We start from the raw sequence: 21,946 nt of genomic DNA, 5'->3' as shown, positions 1-21,946 counted from the left end.
TTACGTTGAGTAAGCACGAAGCAATAGAAGGCCTATACATACTTATCTAAATGTATCAATGTAATCTATGATTGGTAGAAATAAATAATAATACACACACATACATGTGTGTAGAATTTTATATAAGGACCAACACACCTTCTTCATGGGATTTGTTACATATGCAAAATAGAACTATTTTACATTACAGCGAGTAATTAACCATATTAAAAAATAGTAAAACATAATAATTTGAAAATAAATTATGTTTCATGTTGCATTAGAGTTATTTGTTGCGTTATATGTTTTCATTCTGCTTGACTTTGAAATTAACATGCAAATATTTTTTAAACTTACACTTTTACTGTAAAACTTCAATGAAAACTAATTAACTTTTCGTCAATATCGCATTTAATTTTGATTCTGTGTCTGGACTTTCATTGTGACAACGCAACATACTGTATAACTGCCCGTGATTAAATTTCGTTTCTTTCTCTCTATTACATAAAAAAACTTTTTCGAATGTTTGACTCTGTGATTGTTAATTGTCTTTGCAAAAGCTATTCTAACGGGAAACTGTAAACGTTTTAATGGCATATCAAGATCTCTTTTATTGTCTGATGTTATCCCCTGAAGGAGTACAACCTTACTTTTCTTGGATACATCCTTCTTTCAACAGAAATTCGGCCAATGGAAGGCCGGGCGGTGTTAACGGTTGTAGATATTCTACGTGATATTGTAAGTTGATGTTTTCATCTTCCGCAACATCACCACAAACTGTTTCAGAAGACTCTATTGATACGCATTTAACCAATTTGCCGTGTCAGTGATCAACAATTTTCACATTAATTAGTTTGACGTCATCGTTTCTCAGTGCTAGGATTGCCCGTGTACTCATTTCTTCTGTTGATAACCCTTCATGATGAAATTCTTCAAAAAGATTTGGCCATAATACGTTTTCTTTAATTGGGAACTTAAAGTGAGGAAAATGTTAAAATTTATAAGAGCGGAGAGCACAGGGACTGTGTCTGTCAAAAGCATTCACACGAATGAGAGGTGAGAGGACCGTGGGTGTGGGCCGTTAACCGTAAATGGTTGAGAGGAGGGCGGGACTTGAAAAGATCTCATGGCCAAAGTCTCATCTCGTCGTAGGATTTTTTTTTATTATAATAGAGAGACAGTACCTTTACAAATTAAAAAGATCTACTTATATGGCCACCAATAATATTCTGTTCCTTTCCCTCCTTCCACTCCTCCAGGTGAGTGTCCCCTTCTGTCTCCTGACTCTGGCTCAACTGGAGGAAGATGGATGGCTTCTCTTTATGTTGGACCCGGGAGTACTTCTGGTGCCATAGCACTGAATGGCTGAAGCACTTCCAAAACATGGAGTTCATCTCTCTGTAGAGCCCTCTGACAGCACCCAAGGACTCGATGTGGTTGTTCCTCCGGACTACAAATCCCATGGATACCTGCGGGTGTCCAAGTTGGGTCCATGCCAGAGGAGCTCAGCTATCTATTGTGATGGAGAAGAAATTGTTCTGAATGAACAATCTCCTCCTATCCATTCACTAGGGCCTCCCCGCCAGGAAAGACTCCATCAACCAACCTGGCCATAAAGTCTGTCCATCCACCTTAGTATCTGTAATATACCGTATACATCATTCAATAATTATGAACTGTTACTGACCCAATTCTGTTCTTTTTCTTTTCCCTGTCACCTGGTGACATTGCTCTTCTGCCAAGCTGTTTTTAGAACAGACATCACAACTGTCATTATTAAATACATCAAACATTCAACAAACCGTAGTCCTAGGACAATGCCATGAATCTAAAGAATGCCAAGATTAATGATGCTTAATGGAAGATGCCTGATTAGGCCAGTGAAGAAGATGCATTCGGTGCTGCTTCAGCTCTGGCCAATATGTGACACTCAGAATGTGATTCGATTTTCTTCCTCTTTGCAGGCAGCAATGTCTTCACATATACGTGTGTCCCCTGTCCACCCAACACCTTCTCAAACACAATGGCTGGGAACTGCAGGCCACTGACTGAGTAAGTAACTGCGGGGCGTGAGAAATAGTAAAATTCTGATCATTGGCCACCTTTCCTGTCACCATCAAGAGAAAAGAAGAAAGTAAAAGCACGTCGAATATGTGGAACTGGAAACCATAAAGTGGTGTGTGCCGGTCTGGCCAAAATCTACAGATTGCTCAGTGTCATCCTGCTGCTGCTGCGGTTTGTAAAGGTGCCAAGTCTGAGAGCTTGCCTTTGACATATCAGGTGCAGACAGCTTAGATTACAAATTCCAAAAAATTTAAAATACAACAATGCTCAATTAACTACAGAAAATAAAAATGGTACACAGTTTTTTCTGTTAGCAGCCTATGCTTATATAGCACCCTTTATATTGATGAATTTGAATGTACTCATTTTTAGAGACCTGAAAGCAAATGACTTTATTAATACCATCCTCACATCATCTTAATGTATTGTATAGTCAGTCAGAGTCCACCCATCCATTTACAGTACCCACCTGTTTGTGCAGTTCAGTGCTGCCAAGGACCAGTGCTAGTCATGGAGTACTGTACATCAAGGCAAACTCACTCCCAGAGGGCAAATATAGAGTGGCGTGAGCGTCTTTGTGATTGTGGGGGAAAAGTTGAGTGTCCAGAGGCAAGGCCATGCAGACACTTCACACATGACTGTCAGGATTAGGAGTGTAAACCCGGGGCAGCAGAACTCCTCTTTCATGGCATGAGCACTGCATTACAAAGAGAGTGTGCAGGTTTTGCTCCACCTTATGTTGCAAATCATTCTGTCATTCCATTCCATGGGTTTCTATTGGGTCATTAGGAAGACCTGCGTTATGTTAGAATACTATCTGTCCCAGGAATCCTATCAATACACATATAAAGGCTGCACCCTAAACTACTTGCAGGTGCTTTGCCACGGGACCTTCTCTGGATCCTTTTTGACACCCGTGTTCATTAAAATGCTCTATGTGTTTGGGTGGTTTTGGTTTGGTTTTCTTTGCCATCATTTTGTCTTTGTAATTGGTAGTTCATCTTCCTCCCTCCTTTTATATTTATAGCGATAGATGCAACATCTCTCAAACTATCCCATTATCAGTTGGGTACTATTGTAATTTGACCAGTCTTAAATGAGTATAGAAATAAAATCTCTGGACTTCTGTGAGTGGTCAGGAAACAAAGAATATTTGTATCACATTACGCCTGAGGTAATTTATCTATCTATCTATCTATCTATCTATCTATCTATCTATCTATCTATCTATCTATCTATCTATCTATCTATCTGTCTGTCATATAGCACCTTTCTATCTATCTATCTATCTATCTATCTATCTATCTATCTATCTATCTCTTGTGTATTATATAGTGCCTTTCACATCTATCTATCTATCTATCTATCTATCTATCTATCTATCTATCTATCTATCTATCTATCTATCTATCTATCTATCTATCTATAGATATAGATATCTATAGGTCGGCTCAAGGAACCAGAGAAAAGTGTGGCACATGGCTTGCCTCTTGGCAGAGAGAGAGGTGGAGTAGGGTGGCATGTATGACTAAACATAGGGATGGATTGGCTTTTTCAATCCATTTGGGCTGCTGAAGAAGCCAAAAGTTCCTTTTCAGGGCCGCTCAACAGCAGTCAGTGTAAAGAGGCGGATTCCATTCCTCCATCTCTCACACTTTCCCAGGACATTACAATATGTATTAACAGTGCATGAACTATTTCATGTTTACAGCATCTTGCAGCATGTAATGAAACTATACAGAATAAAGTTGGTTAAACAAAAGACTGAAGCAGCACATATTGTCGAGACCAGGGCACATGATGACCACACATACTGTATAGTCCCGGGCACACAAGGACCAGACATTGCACTGCCCACCCCTTAGGGGCTTTCACTCATGTGAACCTTCTAGAAGAATCTCAACCCCAGCACCTTCTTGTGAGACTTTACCTTGTTCTTATGGGACAAGAGGATGCTCAGGAGTTTCATGACCTTCGAGCAGAGGTCAGACATTGCGGGGTCAGTAGCGATAAGGTGTGTTAAAATCCCCCCTACTCCTTTGCCAAGTGGGAAGCATTAGAGACAGCATCTTCTCAGCCACAGACAATTGCACTCTGACTCTTCTTCTTCTTTCCCTCTTTTGTGACAGCTGTCAAGCCTTTGATCTTATCACCATCACCCCTGGCAACCGAACCCACAACACAAAGTGCGGATGTCACAAAGGTAAGCTGACGGCTGTCTGTTCAATGTGCAGTACCAGACTGTGGTGGGAGACGTCAGTTCAGTTGTGTGTGGGGGGGTGTTGTTTGGGTAAGTTCATTAAGTCGATGATGATGATGATGAGACACCCACCTGCTACCCCCTGGTCTTCTCGTATCGGATAGACTCCTTGTCAGGCCACCTTTAAAGATCCTCCTGAGGTGAATCACATTGTCACCAGGCTGCTTTAATATCAAGAGGTGTACATATGGAGAGTGGGCTTTGAATCCCCTACGGTATTACATGTGCAGTGGACCAAGAAATGGAGGGTTTAGTTTAACATAGCAGGTACACCACAATTGAGTGTTTCACGCATCAGGAGTGGAGGTGGGGTTTTATATTCGTCACAACTGAGTTGCTAAATAGATAGGATGGGTGTGAAGAAGGTGAGGGGCCAGAGAGGAGACACCAGACTTGTGTGAAGTTCTGATTCAGTCTGTGGTTTGAAGGATGAAGGGGGTTTTTGGTGAATCAAATCACATTGCTCTACATTATCCAACACCCTTGTCTGCCCCTTTGTGCCCCCCACAGTAGTACTTCTGTCAGTCTGCAGCCCCAGCTTATGGAGAACTGCAGCAACTGAAAACAATGATGGACTTTTAATTTGTCCCTAAGCATGAAACAGGAGGAAGGATGACAAAGCATTGCCAAAGGTACCATCGTTCTATGGCTTTCAGTAAGGGGTCCGAAGGCAGTTTGGGGTCGACATGCAATCCGTATTTAACCCATCATTATAAATGTGGTGAATCATAGCAGTTACAAGATTGCCAGATTTGGTAGATCTTAGTGGGTGGACAGGACCGTAGAGATGGAGGAGGTTACTGGTGTATCCTGGTGCCAGGCCATGTAAAGCTTTTTGGATTAGTAATACAGTTTTGTATTCCATCCTATACTGTGGTGGGCTGGTGCCCTGCCCGGGGTTTGTGTCCTGCCTTGCGCCCTGTGTTGCCGGGGATTGGCTCCAGCAGACCCCCGTGACCCTGTAGTTAGGATATAGCGGGTTGGATAATGGATGGATGGATTCCGTCCTATAAGACACAGGAAGTTAAGTGATGGCGGAGCTGGCTGGGTGTTGACGTTCATTGCAACTCTTACAGCAGAGTTCTGAACCAACTGGAGCTGTGAGAAAAGATTAGTAAGGGGCATCTGCCAGTAGGGAGTTACAGAAGTCAATGCAGGAGGTAATAAAAGCATGGCCAAGCTTCTCGGGAGGAATGAGCTAACATGGGATATATGGCAGAGGTGAAAGTCAGAAAGTTTCTTAATGTGATCTATGTGGGTGGAATAAGAAAGGGAGGACTCCAAAATGGCACCAAGATTCTTAGCAGAAGAAGAAGGTCTGAGGATATCATCACCAAGAGTGACCCTGGGTCCACTCTGCAGGTAGAAAAGGCAGATAGACTCACTGACCATGTTTCCCCGTTCACCATTCTAATTATTCTGAAGAGAGTCCTGAAGATGACCTCCAAACGCCCAACATTGGTTAATATCTGTGTGGAGTTTCTACAGCCTCCCTGTGTCTATGTGGGTTTTCAATACAGAAACTCAGGTTTTTCTCGCACATTCCCAAAGATTAGCAGCTGATTTTAAAGTCCGAGTAGGAGAGTTATGGAGTCCTGCCTTGATATGGCTCCCTGTCCAGTGCTCGTCTCCAGGAGTTGCTGTGACCACCTGAACTTTAATAAGCGTTATGCCCTGTTGCTAAAGTCATTACTAAAGTGTTTGTGAGATTCAACAGAATATTAACTGCCTTACAGGCACAGCATAAAGCACTAAGACCCGCGCCCCTCATCTTCTTATTGGTCTGCAGTAACAGTACTGTGTATGTGGGGGGCGTGACAAAAGCAAATACATTTCTGAATTGTGATTGGTGGTACCTGACAGGCTGCATTTTACACAGTTAGGTCCATAAATATTTGGACAGAGACAACTTTTTTCTAATTTTGGTTCTGTACATCACCACAATTAATTTTAAGTGAAACAACTCAGATGCAGTTGAAGTGCAGACTCTCAGCTTTAATTCAATGGGGTGAACAAAACGATTGCATTAAAATGTGAGGCAATTAAAGTATTTTTTTAACACAATTCCTTCATTTCAGGGGCTCAAAAGTAATTGGACAAATTAAATAACTGGAAATAAAATGTTCATTTCTAATACTTGGTTGAAAACCCTTTGCTGGCAATGCCAGTCTGAAGTCTTGAACTCATGGACATCACCAGATGCTGGGTTTCCTCCTTTTTAATGCTCTGCCAGGCCTTTACTGCAGAGACTTTCAGTTGCTGTTTGTTTGTGAGCCTTTCTGTCCGAAGTTTAGTCTTCAACAAGTGAAATGCCTGCTCAGTTGGGTTAAGATCAGGTGACTGACTTGGCCATTCAAGAATTTTCCACTTCTTTGCTTTAATAAACTCCTGGGTTGCTTTGGCTGTATGTTTTGGGTCATTGTCCATCGGTATCATGAAACGCCGCCCAATCAATTTGACATCATTTAGCTGGATTTGAGCAGACAGTATGTCTCTGAACACCTCAGAATTCATTTGGCCTCTTCTGTCCTGTGTCACATCATCAATAAACACGAGTGTCCCAGTGCCACTGGCAGCCATGCACGTCCAATCCATCACACTGCCTCCACCATATTTTACAGATGATATGCTGCGCTTTGGATAATGAGCTGTTCCACACCTTCTCCATACTTTTTTCTTGCCTTCATCTTTCTGGTAGAGGTTGATCTTGGTTTCATCTGTCCAGAGAATGTTTTTTCAGAACTGTGCTGGCTTTTTTAGATGTTCTTTAGTCCAATCTAGCCTTTTTATTTTTGAGGCTTATGAGTGGCTGGCACCTTGCAGTGCACCCTCTGGATTTCCTTTCATGTACTCTTCTCTTTATGGTAGACTTGCATATCGATACGCCGACACCCTAGAGAGTGTTGTTCACTTGGTTGGCTGTTGTGAAGGGGTTTCTCTTCACCATGGAAATGATTCTGCGATCATCCACCACTGTTGTCTTCTGTGGACGTCCAGGTCTTTTTGCGTTGCTGAGTTCACCAGTGCTTGCTTTCTTTCTCAGGATGTACCAAACTGTAGATTTTGCCACTCGTAATATTGTAGCAATTTCTCGGATGGGTTTTTTCTGTTTTCACAGCTTAAGGATGGCTTCTTTCACCTGCATGGAGAGCTCCTTTGACCGCATGTTGTCTGTTCACAGCAAAATCTTCCACATGCAAGCACAAATCAACTCCAGGCCTTTTATCTGCTCAATTGATAATGACATAACAACGGACTTGAACACATCTGCCCATGAAATAACCTTTGAGTCAATTGTCTAATTACTTCTGAGCCCCTGAAGTGAAGGGATTGTGTTCAAAAAATGCTTTAGTTGCCTCACAATTTAATGCAATCGTTTTGTTCATCCCACTGAATTAAAGCTGAAAGTCTGCACTTCAACTGCATCTGAGTTGTTTCTTTTAAAATTCATTGTGGTAATGTACAGAACCAAAATTAGAAAAAAGTTGTCTCTGTCCAAATATTTATGGACCTAACTTTATATCTGTTTAACCTTGTTTTGCATTTTTTTACAAATTTGAAGTCTGATTTTTATTTTTCAGTCATTTTGAGAAGGCTTTTTTTTAATGTCTTGCTCTTATGATTTTCACAATGCTCTGAGTAACACCCCACCAGAAAATTTTACAGTTCAAAGGTTGATCTTCGATGGCTCACAAGACTTCACAGAGACTCTCATTTATGTTTCGTGTAAGAATCAACTTTGTCACAGATGTTTCTTGTAAAGTTCCTTAGGAGAAACAGCTTTAGACAACAAAAAGGAGTCCAAATTGAGAATTTGGTTTGACAAGCCTGGCTCATCTTGTATGATCCCTTTCAAGCCTTCACATTTTTCTTACTTATGGTTGGACTGATGCCCTTATCCATGGTATCTTACAAGATCTGATCGGTTACCTTTCCTTTGTTTTTTCCAATTGGAGCAGAGGCAGATGAAGTCACTTGGTGGTGTCAGTAGTGGGATTTGCACCCACTACCTCAGGATCTGAAATCCAAAGCCTTAACCACTATGACACACTGCCTTCAATGTCTTCTTGAATCAGTACGACCTAACTGGAGCACAACAATATAAATGAGGGCAACTAACAGCATTGTTCTGAATCAAGGACTACAGTTTGTGAAGGAAACCAGGGCCTCAGAGAGCCCCAAACCCCCAAACACAAACACACAAAGAGTCCCGGGTTCAAATAATGGAAGGCTTATTCAATTCACTTCCACAAAGTATCACAAGCACACAATACATAGGTGGTCTCTCCTCACAATACCTCTCTTCTTCTTACCACCGCATTGCCCTCCTCCAGTTGAGTGTTGCCCTGCGTCCTCCCAGCTCCAACTCACCTGGATAAGGGAGTGCAGCCAATTTTATTATGGAGTACTTCTGGTGCCAGGGCTATTGCCGGATGGAAGTACTTCTGGATCCCCATAAATTAGGGAGTACATCTCCCTACAGCGCCCCCTTGCAACACCCATGGTCCCCAGCAGGGCTGTATTGCCGGACTACATCTCCCAGCATTCCATGCTGGTTCCCAAATGGGCGCCTTCATGGAGGGCTGCTGCCATCTATCGTCTGGCAGGAACAGCAAGTCCCCCGTGACCTCTTCTATTTCCGACAGGCTGTACGTCCGTTTATTCCGGCCATCCCTTCTGGGTCTGGTTCCTCTCTCTCTTCCCTAGTTGGGATGCCTTCTAAGAGCCTCCCGTCCGGGTAAGAACCATTCCCTCTTCTGGCTACAATGCCAGTCCAGCCCGTGTGGCATCTACAAGTTTTGTAATCCTCGTAAAGTGTTTTATTGCTCTGTCCATACATTTCACCAGATATAGCAGAACACACAATGCAAGTGCTTTCAAATGGCAAAAAAATTGTCAAGACACTACTTGGATGATCTGAGCCCATTGTGTGACTTTGCTGAGATCTCCGCTGAAACTCAACAGGAGACCCTTGTAGAATATTTTTTCCTCAGGAGAAAAATCTGGGAAGCAGGAGACAAAAGACGACGTCTCCATTTTATTTCTTTCTGGTCTTATTGTTGTCGAGGAGAAACCAAAAAGATATTAAGGAGATCTCTTTATTGATTTTTTATTCATGTGGAATGACCTGTGTATCCTTCATATTAACACTTCGTTTTAGCTGCATGTCAATACTCCTCACAGCACAGCGGTGAATATCAGGACTACTGATGCTTTACAAGAGTTAGTTACGGTCCTGCTCCTTAAGAGTAAATGAGTAATCGATGTGTTTTTGCAGTACCTAAACTAAAGTGTTACTGAGTCATTGCCTGCCTTCATTTCACCAAACTCAAGGACTAACTGCATGTGGATTCTTCTTCCAGATTCCTGCCACTCCAAGGTACCTCTGCTGGTGGCTTACTTACTCTTCACCATCACATTAGTGATTTTGATTGCCAACATTCTGCTATGGAGGATCATGTGCAAGAAGCAAACCATTCATTTTAAGCCTGGTAAGTGTTTAGCTCAAAGCAAGCAATTGAGCAAAGAGCATCCATCCATCTTCTCCATTTTGTGTTTCCTAATCTATACTAATAAAAGGCAAAGCCCTCACTGACTCACTCATTCACTCACTCACTGACTCACTCACTCATCACTAATTCTCCAAGTTCCCGTGTAGGTAGAAAGCTGAAATTTGGCTTTGGCAGGCTCATTCCTTACAGCTTACTTACAAAAGTTGGGCAGGTTTCATTTCGAAATTCTACGCGTAATGGTCATAACTGGAAGCTATTTTTCTCTATATACTGTAATGGAGTTGAGCTCGAAAGCCGTGGGGGATGGAGTTTCATATGACATCATCACGCCTCCCACGTATTCATGTGAACTGACTGTCAACGCAGTGCGTAGAAAACCAGGAAGAGCTCCAAAAACCGCTGAAGAAAACATGCATTATACAATTGAGAAGGCAGCGAAACAATAAGAAGCGAGCGAGTGACACATACAAGCATATTCATAAGAGCTGCTACTGCGGAAACAAAGCACGGTGTAAACCTAAAGTTTAAATTAATTTCATAGACAGGCTGCCGCTGGCATTTGTCATGCCCACGGGTAATGCGGGATACAAGTTTAATGAGAGGACGCAGGATATAAACGAGTTTTGATCACTTTGTAACTAAGTTAAAATTGCACGTGAAGGGCTGTGCTTATGCAAATTCCGAGAGACTGTGTTTGTGGGGGATTGACAGTTAAGGCGGGAGGGAGAGTCACGTCATCATCTCCCCTCCCATTCACCTCATTTCGCTCTGAGCTGAGCTCCGCAGCTAACGCACGCAGTCTTACGGAACCAACTTTGTCAGGCTGCCACCAAATACTCACAGAAAAATCCACAAGTTAATACACACGCTGTCTCTAGAGTTTCTCCACACTCTGAATCCTCCAGACACTACTTACAAAAGGTTACATTGACAATCGTGTTACGTTATTTTTAAAATGTTTCCTTTTCTTAGCACAAGCACAGCTGAGAAGCTTTGATGCATGTGCTCCATAACGCGTTAAAAAATAATGCATTTAATCACACTTTGCATTCCAAGCAAAGGGGAACTTCTCTCAATGCATGATTTCCTGATACACCGATTACATTGATCAGCGTTTCATTTTACCCTCGCACCCCCTTGATTTGAGAAGAAGTATGAAAAAATATGAGGTTAACACAGGAAAACAGATCACCAATTGAAGCTTTATGAATAATGGATACTTTATTCGCCATCAATAATTGTTTTGGTAAAGCAATACTCAGTGTAATCCCCCTTCCATTTTATAATTTTTCCGCGACTAGTCATGATTAAATGAGCGGTAAAAAAATAAGAGCGAAGCGAGGGTGACTTATTCAGGTAGGCAGGCAGGCGACAGCTCAATAGCTCGAATTTGGATATAAATAGGTTCTATTTAGTCGCCAGAAATATCTTTGGTAGGAATGGAAGTTGAATTTAGTCTTTAAATTTCTACGGTGAAGAAAAATTTATGCAATGATGACTAAATTTAACTTACATTCCTACTTAACATATTTCTGTCGACTAAATAAAAATTACTTAGATTTAAAATTTAAATAGAACTTGAACAGATACGATAGTTCATAATATCCAGGCACACTTGCACGTAAGAGCGGGAGTCATCCGTTTTAACAAGCAGCGTATTGCACTGACACGAAATAGCCTGCCCATTTAATTATTTAGGAATGGATAGATAAATATATATATATACTAGCAAAATACCCGCGCTTCGCAGCGGAGAAGTAGTGTGTTAAAGAAGCAATGAAAAAGAAAAGGAAACATTTTGAAAATAACGTAACCTGATTGACAATGTAATTGTTTTGTCACTGTTGTGAGTGATGAATGTTGTTGTCATATATATATATGTATATTACACACACACACATAAACATATATATATTGTGAACGATAGGGGCGCCCTCGCTCCCTTGAACCCCTGTCCACGACTCCAGACACCAGGTAAAAGTCCTCAAGTTGACTTTATTTTGTCGCCACAGTGCACAAAGCACACTCTCCTCCACAATACTCATATAATTACAAAAAACCACAATAATAAACAATAAACCAATCCTCCAGCTCCCAGACGCGTTGCCACCCTTCCACCCAGCTCAGCTCGTTGTCTGTGAGTTCCCATAATCATTATTGGGCGTCATGACACTGGGGGTAAGTCAAGAGACAAAAAGGGCATGGTTTGTCAGGGCTTACACACACACACACACACACACGCACACATGCACATAAAACCGCTCAAAAAAGTTAAAGGAACACTTTGAAAACACATCAGATCTCAATGGGGAGAAAAATCCTGCTAGATATCTCTACTGCTCTGGTCTGGGTAATGTGTTAGGAACAAAAGGATGACACATCGTTTGATGGAAATGAAAATGACCAACCTACAGAGGGCTGAATTCAAAGACACCCCGAAAAATCAAAGGGAAAAAATGATGCGGCAGGCAGACAGGCTAGTCCATTTGGCCAAAGTGTCATTGCAGCAACTCCAAATCGTACTCAGTAGTTTGTATGGCCCCCACATGCTTGTATGCCTGCCTGACAACATCCTAATGAGACGATGGATGGCGTCCTGGGAGATCTCCTCCTAGATCTGGACCAGGGCATCACTGAGCTCCTGGATAGTCTGAGGTGCAACCTGGCAGCGTTGGATGGACCAAAACATAATGTCCCACCCAGAGGTGTTCTATTGGATTTAGGTCAGGCGAGTGAACTAGGGGGCCAGTCAGTGGTATCAATTCCTTCATCCTCCATGAACTACCTGCACCCCCACCACATGAGATCGGGAGGAACCCAGGAGCCACTGCACTAGCATAGGGCCTGACAATGGGTCCAAGGATTTCATCCCGATACCTAATGGCAGTCAAGGTGCCATTGTCTAGCCTGTAGAGGTCTATGCGTCCCTCCATGGATATGCCTCCCCAGACCGTCATTGACCCCCCTCCAAACTCGTCATGCTGAACGATGTTATAGACAACATAATGTTCTCCAGGGCTTCTCCTGACCCTTTTACGTCTGTCACGTGTGCTCAGAGTGAACCTGCTCTCATCTGTGAAAAGCAAAAATGAATTTAATAGAGGGAAGATAAAAAAAGAGGACTCAAAGTACAAATAAGCAAAAGGCAAACCACAAAACATGACCTTCTGACTATCCAGCAGAGTGTCTAGCCCACCTTTCGTGAATTTCTGAATATCCAACAGGGTGATTAGCCCACCCATCATCATCTTCTGACTATCCAGCAGGGTGGTTAACCCATCTTTTCTAGACCTCTGACCATCCAGCAGAGTGGCTAACCCACCTGTTGTGACCTTCTGACTATCCGGCAAAGTGTCTAGCCTACCTGTTCAGCAGGGTAGCTAGCCCACCAGTCATGACCTTCTGATTGTCCATCAGGGTGGCCAACCTACCAGTTGTGACCTTGAGACTGTCCAGCAGGATGACTAGCCCACCGGTCGTGACCTTCTGACTATTCAGCAAGGTGTTTAAGCCACCCTTCATGAACCTCTGATTGTCCAGTAGGGTGGCTAACCCACTGGTCATGACCTTCTGACTGTTCAGCAGGTTGGTGACTAACCCACCAACTGTGACCTTCCACCTGTCCAGCAGGGTGGCTAACCCACCTGTCATGACCTTCTGATTGTCCACCAGGGTGGCAAACCTACCAGTTGTTACCTTCTGACTATGCAGCAGGGAGGTGACTAACCCACCGGTCATGACCTGGCCTCACTCATTCACCATCTTCTTGCATGGTTACTCAGTTTTTGTGGATGGCCTGGTCTAACAGATTTCCAGCTGTGCCATATTATTTCCTTTTCTTAACCACTGATTTAACTGGACTCCAAAGATATTCAATGATTTGGATATTTTCTTGTCTCCATCACCTGACTTGTTCTCTTCAATCTCCTTTTAATGGGAGATTCATTGTGTAGGTCAGTTCATACCTCCACAGCCTGATTCTGCCTCCATCATGCTGCACTATGGGAATGGTAGTTTTTTAATAATGTACAGCGTAACGGTTTTGGTCTCATCAGACCATAGAACCATCTTCCAGCTGACTTCAGAGTCTCCCATGTGCCTTAGCAGTGGCTTTCGATCACCCACTGTCATATAAAGTTGTAACTGCTGAAGCACCCAGGCATCAGTCTCTCCAATCTCCATTGTAGTTCATAACTTCTTCAGAATTCTCACTGATCTCTTGGTGGGCTTCCCTCACTCATCTTCTTCTTGAATGATTACTCGGTTTTTGTGGAGGACCTGCTCCAGTCAGGTTTACTGCCCTGCCCTACTCTTTCCATTTCTTCATGTCTGATTTAACTGCACTCCAAGGGTATAGTCAGCACCTTGTCTCCATCCTCTGACTTTTCAGTTCTCTTTTCATGGAGTTGCTTGGCATGTTCTTTGGTCTTCATTGTGTCGGTTAGCACACCATACTGATTCAACACAAGTCGAACCTTCAAGATGAGGTGCATTTATACGACAGTCAACTGAAACCCCAGACAGGTGACCGCCATTGAACTCATTCTGTAACTTCTAAAGCCAAGTTGGCTGCACCAGTGAGGATTTAGGGGTGTCATATTAAAGGGGGTCAATACTTATGTAATCAATTATTTTGTGTTTTATATTTGTAACTAGGGGGCTTAACCGCTTGCTCGCTTCCCTCACCAATCCTCCCCAGTCTACACTTTGTGTCTCTGCCACTTGCGTTGTGAAGAGGGGGGCTGAACGCACCCCAAGGAGACACGGTCGATCCTCCGAAACCCCCTCTTAAACGGTAACACAATGGAAAACAAATACAGGTTTTTTTTACCTCCTCTTTGCTCGATCAGCTGTTGGCTTGCTGCTGCTGCCATGCAAGATGCAGATCAAACATTTAAAAGCCTGTACAGCAGCTGTCTTTGTCATCTACTCTTTGTCTTTTATTTCCGACCCCTGGTGTGGTTAAATCTGTTGGCACAAATTCTCGTCTCGCGGGATGTTCTTGATCATTTTTAGTTTATAATTTAAAAACGGAATAAGAATCTGAAAATCTAACGACATCACATTAAAGGTCGATAAATTCTGAAAAGAATGATACCAAACATATATATGTAGGTTTTACAATAAGCCAGATTTAAAACGTGACATAAAAAGTCACATAAAATCGTTACACTTTTAGGCTTAGGATTTTATATATAGAGAGTAGATTTGTTTAGACTACTTTACAGAGATCTTTTTTCACTTTGACATCAAAGAGTATTTTTCTGTTGATCTCAATTTAAAAAAAATAATAATCCCCCGTGTTTCAATGTTGTATAATAAGAAAATCTGCAAATGTCCCAGGGGGTGAACACTTTTCATAGGCCCTGTATGTTATAAAGTTACAGTCTGGCAGGTATGATTGCACGGGGGGAGTCGTTGTGATGACCAAATCAACAGAAAATGAAGATCAATCCGATGCAGAGATCACTCTCCAAGGTGCTGTATAGCAAAGTGTGTGTGTGGCATGAGGTTTCCATAGGGGCCTGAAGTCATCAAGTGGTGCGTAGGCACACTGACAGAAACACAGTTGAGCTGGAGATCTGCCCTTGACAGGAAATACCGCAGTTGTTACTTGGTGTGGCTTCTAGGAAACTGCAGATTGCTATCGGGATGTTTGCTTTCTACACATCTCTGCTTGCAAAAAACCTTCAGTGGCTAATGGATTCCAAAAAGGTAACCGCAGAAGCAAAACCAGAGAAACAAAATAAGTCAATGAGAGGAGAAGGTCCGCAGAGGACTGCATCTTAGTTAGCTTGACAAAGAGAGGTTTGCAGAGAAGACTTCCTCAAAACCCCTGGCCCATTGGGGTCCCCAGTCAGATTCAGACTTCAGGTCAGTGACTATAAGTGTGGGCCGAGAGAAGATCATGCAGGCCAGAATCTGGAGTCAGCCATTTTAACGGAGTCCATCAACCTGTCCATCCCTTTCTCTACCCTGAAAATCTCCCCAAGTTCATTCCAGTGGTTAATACCCCAAAACCACTGCCAGCTTCCTCATGTTTTATATTTTCAATGAGGCAAGTTGTTCACACCAGAGTAGCAGAGACACACAGCATATACTGAACTGTTAACAGACCTGACTGGCTAGAAGGCACACATCGGGGGGCACTCCAGTTGTCTTAACGCCCTCCTGAAGGGAGATCCAGCAAATTTACGTCCTCACTGGGCTTTACAGAAGTGGGCGGAGATGAGCACAGCCCTTATCTGAGCTGCTGCAGCCCCCTCAGCCCCTGTAGAAGAGACGTGTGCCTTGATGTGAGATTCAGCGAGGAGTAAACGCACAGTCTTGTGACAGACGGGTAGAAATTTCCCAATGTGGGTCCAGCCACTGAGTGATTCATTGATGGCAATTTGTAGAGTAGTGCTGGGGTAAAGGTCAGGACATTCAGGACCTGTGAGGAAACAGAAGACCTTTGCTGTTGGGGGTGGGACAGTAGCCTGTTATGCTCAGAGTGACCTGCCCAGGAACAGAATCGTGTTTGTAGATGTGTGATGCTGCAGCCTTCACTATTGTGCCATCCTTTCATCGATTACATGTTTAATTTACAGTGGATTCAGAAAGTATTCAGACCCCATCACTTTCAAAAACTAATCTGATCACCTGAGCGTTTGCTTCAGGAAATTTACCTTTGTAGACACTTCTACATGTGGCCACTGAAAGTGACACAAAGCCGAGCAGGCAAAGAGTGCAGCAGACATAAGCAGGCTATAAAACTGTAAGCCAGTTAAGGGTTTACATAAGCAGGTTACTCACAGAGGAATCAATGTCTGATAACCTAGTGCTCAGAGACCAATAATCTTGGATTCTTTCACTGGAATACGGTCTGCATGACATTTTAGAAACCAGGTTTCCATGAATAACCGGGTTATTCAGGTTCATGTAAACAGCAACTCTTAGTTTTGAATCGTTTGAAAGACGCTATATATGTATAGTGGATTGAGAAAGTGTTCAAACCTCTTCATTTTCGGCACCTGTTATTGTGTTGCAGATTTAATTTCAAATGGGTGCAGTACATTTTCCCATTTGGGCCCATTAATCTACGCTCAGTAACCCATAATGACAAAGTAAAATCATGTTTACAGAAAGGTTTGCAAAGCCTAAAATCTCTCATTCATATAATGCAAGTATTCAGACCTTTAATTCAGCATTTTGTAGAAGCCTCTATGGCAGCAATGTCTAGCTCTGAGTCAAACTGGATAAATTTCTCTAAGGTTTGCACACCTGGATTTGGCCAATTTATCTAATTTTTCTTGGCAGATCCTCTCAAGTTCTATTAGATGGGATGATAAGCGGCCATCTTCAGGTCTTTCCAATGATGCTTTATAGGGCTTAATTCTGGACTTTGGTTAGGCCACTCAAGGACACCCCACTCCAGTATTGTATTGACTGTATACACTATGTTGGATTATTGTCAGGCTGAAAGGTAAACTGGTGCCCAGGTCTCAGGTCATGGGAACTCTGGAGCAGGTTTTCTTCAAGGACCTCTCTGTATTGGCCACATTCATCCTTCTTTCAATTCTTACCAGTCTCAAGGTCCCAGCTGTTGAGAAACACTCCATTGCATGACGCCAGCGCCATTTATGCTTCACCATATAGAAGGCATTAGGCAAGAGATGATCGATATTTGGTCTTCCCCAGATATAGCGCTTTATAGGCCCTCCATAAGCTTGGTATGCCAGCTGGCCTACACTGTTACATTCTTTAGTGCTTCAGTATGGCACACGGACGCTGACGCAGGGTGATATCCCCTTCCGCCATGGTGCATTGTTCTTCAGTGAGTGCAGTCCTGCTTTAAGTGTTTTCTGCTGAAGGTGTTCAGTTTTTATCTCATCAGGCCAAAGAATCTTTTTCCTTCTTCTCTCAGAGTTCTTCAAACATCTTTAAATCTGGAGTGGCTTTGATTTCGCTATTCCACCATAGACTCCTAATTGATGGCATGAGATGGTTGTTCCTCTGACAGGTTATCCCATCTCATCAGACTGGTTAGAACTGGGTGCCTGGCCACATCTCTTCTTGCCCAGTTGCTCAGTTTGGCTGCATGGCCAACTCTAGGAAGAGTCCTGGTGGTTCCAAGCTCCTTCTTTTTCACAATGATTGAGGCTGCTGTGCTCCTGGAAACTTGTAGAGCTTTAGAAATGGTTTGATCTCCTTGCCCTGATCTACACCTCACCTCAAGTTGATCGTGAAGTTCCTTGGACTTCATGGCTGGGCTTTTGCCCTGACATGCAGCGTGAATTGTGGGACTTTTAATACACAAGTGTGTGCCTTTCTAAATGATGTCCAGTCATTTCAATGTGCCACAGGTGGACTCCAATCAAGTTCTCGAAACATCTCAGGGCTCAGTGAACAGGAGGCGCCGGAACACAATCTGGAGTTTCACACAAACGGTCCAAATACTGACACGAATGAGAGGTTTCAATTTTAAAAATTTTAATACATTTGCAAACCTTTCTGAAAATATTTAGTCATTATGAGTTATTGGTTGTAGATAAGTGGCCAAAAATAGCAAACGTATCCATTTGAAATTAAAGCTACATCGAAATCAAGGGTGCAGAAAGTGATGGGGTCTGAAGTCTTCTTAAGTCCACTGTATGTATATTAGCATCTTCCAAGAAATTCAAAATCCAAAATGACTTTAGAAAAAGACTCAGCAGCAGCCATCCTGCATCTTATGGTGTCTCGCTCTGGTTAGCCAGTGAGTTATTTGGTGGTGTTATAAACTTGGCAGGCAAATGAAAAGGAAAAGGTGTCCCTGTCAGGGAAGGAAGGAAATTGTTGTAAGAATAATGAAATAGTGCTGCTCTGCTGGAGTTGTGTCCGCCTGTGCTGCTCTGATCAGAATGAAGAGGGCAGGAGAGACATCAGCCATCTCCGAGTGGGCCTTCCTCTGTCCTGAGATGGGGAATAGAACGAAGGTATATGAATATGGGTGTAAGACATTTTCTGGTCCACCTGGTGCATCATTAAGTAGGTCCCCATAAAACACTCAGTAGCTTCATATGTCTGACCCCTGGCTGCCTATGTCCTGTGAAAGAGAGAAGTGCATTCTGGGAAGACAGATGCCTAGGTTAGCGTCCTTCTGGAGTAACTCCTTCAGGGTGGATGTCAACTTTTGTCGAAATTCAGGGGTAGAGGACGATAATCAGCTGCAAACAGTGACAAAACTCGCCATTCTGTTTTAGTCCAACTTTCTTTAAAGTTAGCTTTGTTCATTTGACCGAGGTTTCCTGCGCATGCATGAGTAGCGAAAAGAGCAAACAATCCCTCCAATAGCATCGACATCTGGCGAAAGACCAAAGCGAATGCACAAAGCTAAATACTCTGTGGATGGCTTTTTGCGTTGGACTCTGAGTTGTTGGGTTTTGATATAGGTGATCTGGAGATCGGAAACGAAAGTGAGGGGCCAGCGTCAGATGATCGTGGTGCTGAACATCTCCGTGTAGCTAATGCACCTATGCCAGCGTTCACCTGGGAGGGCCGCCTCTTACAATCACAAGAGGTACAAACCAGATTGTGTCACACTGCTACTGCTGCGTGAAGACAGCCAGGCAAGCCGGCCCACCGCATATTCCTGCTGGTCATTGAGCTGCCCCTGTGCAGCTTCTGCTGCCAGAGACGCCTAATGGGCACTGACAGCAGCCACGGCATGCAGCAAAAGACAATTTATATTGATTTATGTGTGAAACCATTGCTCTGTGAGCTTTTCTGAAAACTGGAAAAAATATTCAGCCCTCAAAGAGGTAATGGAGGGCATGGAAGGAGTGATATCTTGGCTGGGATGAATAGAGCTCCCTTTCCTGGCTGGGAAGCCGTCATAATGGACGGCCAGCGGGAGACGCTCTTCTCAAGCCCATATGTTCTCCAGTATGGTGGATGGCAGCCCCTCTCATGCATGGTGGTAGGGCTGCATGGGATTTGTAGCTAGCTGCCAGGGCGAAGAGGCTCTCCTGTCACATGGAAGTTCCACGTGACCTGGAGGTACTCTCTGGATGTGATATCATTGTAGCAGAAGTATCTCCAGACTCAGCTTGAAAAGATGACCCTCTGCCTCAGCCAGCCAAGTCAGTCTGAGAAGAAATGCTGAAATGGTGGAACTTTGCTTTATTGTTTGCATTGAAAAGGAAGGAACCTCTAAAAAGGTATTTGGGAAAATGAAAAATAGTCTTGTTATAGTGTAGCTGAGAAGGTCTCCCCCTAACATCCACACCAGAGCCCACACCATCTCCAGAGTCCAAGAGAGACATAAGCGTTAGCCAGGTGGCACCTACCTGGCACAGGGGCATATTGACTTACAACTCAAACAGATAACCGCGACTTCTCATCTCTTTTCAGCCATCAAGCCCGATCCCCTCATCAAAGAGCCAGCACAGCAGGATGATTACTACTGCTGCTTATCACAAGAAGAAAATGGGGGTAAACCAGTGCAGGAGAATAGCCTCAAGGACACTGACCTCACCCTGAAGCTGACGTGAGTGTGCCGTCGACTTGCGAAGGGCAGTTTCGACCAGCGGGCTCAACGTGACTGGCCTTCTCTGGATCCCGAAGGGGACTCAGTGGAGCAGGGATGTCGTGACCAAGTGCCAGGCAGGTATCCTGCAATGCCATATCTGGAGAAGCACAGAGGTCGGTGCCAGTTTCTTGGGCACATCGTGTTTGTATTTATTGCACTTATTTATTACGAAAAACCCCAAGGAGTGGGAGGCCAGGCCATCTCCACAGTGGACATGCTTTTCCGTTTTTTTTTATTTGTGCATAAATGTTATTATGCGGTTTAAAGATATTTTATTTAACTCACCGTCCTTTTGTCTATTTCTTTATTTACGGTGTCATTATTGACATTGCCAACATGGATTCTTTTCATTTTTGAAGGGTTTTGCTGTATACATTTCAATGTACACATTTCTAATCCTATCCATCCACGTCACACCATATTCTAAGGTAATAGTAATAATATAATGCAAGTACATGTGCTAATAGAATACATTAAATATGTGCCTTTTAGCAGCACTTTGCAATGGAGTGAGCACAAAGAGGCTTGTGGTGGCTCAATTGGTTTCATACACAGTAGATTCCAATTCAAGTGATATGAAAATGGTATTGATTGATGTGTGTTAGTGGGGCAGGGTAAGGGTCTGCCCAGAGTTGACTGGGCGGTCTCGTAGCCTGGAATCCCTGCAGATTTTATTTTTTTTTCTCCAGCCGTCTGGAGTTTTTTTTTTTTTTTCTGTCCACCCTGGCCATCGGACCTTACTGTTATTCTATGTTAATTAATGTTGACTTGTTTTATTTTCTTACCGTGTCTTTTATTCTTCTATTCTTCATTATGTAAAGCACTTTGAGCTACATTTTTTTGTATGAAAGTGTGCTATATAAATAAATGTTGTTGTTGTTGTATACTGTAAATCATGAAGATGCCATAGGCAGTGAAGCACGGCCCCATGTAATGTGCCAGCCACCACTTCTCCATTCATCCACTTTATTGTCATTATTTCTTATTCGACTGGCACCTTTATCCTAGGTGGTTTGCAGCAGCTGAGTGCATTTCTTTTGGTTTTCCAGTAAGAGCACAGACAGGTGAAGTGATTTACTCAGGGTCATACAGTGTCAGTAGCTGGATCTGAACCAAAGCCTTAACCACTATGCCACACTCCCTGCCATTTACTCTAATAATGGTTTGGGGTGGGCCATCACTGCAACACTGGTTACCATTTGTGCCAGTGCTTTACAGGACACACTAACTCAGAAATTTAGAGTCACTAGCTGTCCTCACCTGAATGCCTTACAGATATGGAATAAAACTTGAGTATCTAGTGAAGAAAATCCATCATGTACAACGCATAAACTCCAAAACAGAAAGCTGCACGACCTGAACTCCTAAGGCTTTGAGGTCATCACCGTGCTGCCCCTAATCTCTCAGAGCAAACAATATATATAAAAAAATCTTTCTCGTCCATCATATTCCATCGTCTAACAAACCATGTGCTCCTCTTTGGGTAAAGATCAAACTCCAGTTGACACCCCGAAGGGTGAATCCTCCACATCGGTGATTCTAGAGACTCTGGACAACCCTCAAGCAATAAATGTCATT

At 43.1% G+C, this 21,946-nt stretch overlaps 1 protein-coding gene across 1 annotated transcript in view; it reads left to right on the top strand.

The window, feature by feature from the left end:
- The window catches only part of LOC120530503 (tumor necrosis factor receptor superfamily member 9-like), a 38,245-nt gene extending 17,186 nt beyond the window's left edge, over positions 1-21,059 (top strand). The window contains exons 4-7 of the mRNA XM_039754935.1: positions 1,944-2,031; positions 4,173-4,246; positions 9,667-9,795; positions 20,191-21,059. Of these exons, the coding sequence (XP_039610869.1) occupies positions 1,944-2,031; positions 4,173-4,246; positions 9,667-9,795; positions 20,191-20,330 (431 nt within the window). The 3' untranslated portion in view covers positions 20,331-21,059. The remainder of the gene's footprint in view (positions 1-1,943; positions 2,032-4,172; positions 4,247-9,666; positions 9,796-20,190) is intronic.
- Positions 21,060-21,946: the final 887 nt, after the last annotated feature.

The sequence above is a fragment of the Polypterus senegalus genome, chromosome 6 (genome assembly GCF_016835505.1).
Source record: "Polypterus senegalus isolate Bchr_013 chromosome 6, ASM1683550v1, whole genome shotgun sequence".
Classification (NCBI taxonomy): domain Eukaryota; kingdom Metazoa; phylum Chordata; class Cladistia; order Polypteriformes; family Polypteridae; genus Polypterus; species Polypterus senegalus.
The sequence above is the reverse complement of the archived record's forward strand: the minus strand, read 5'-3'. Positions and strand labels throughout refer to the sequence as shown.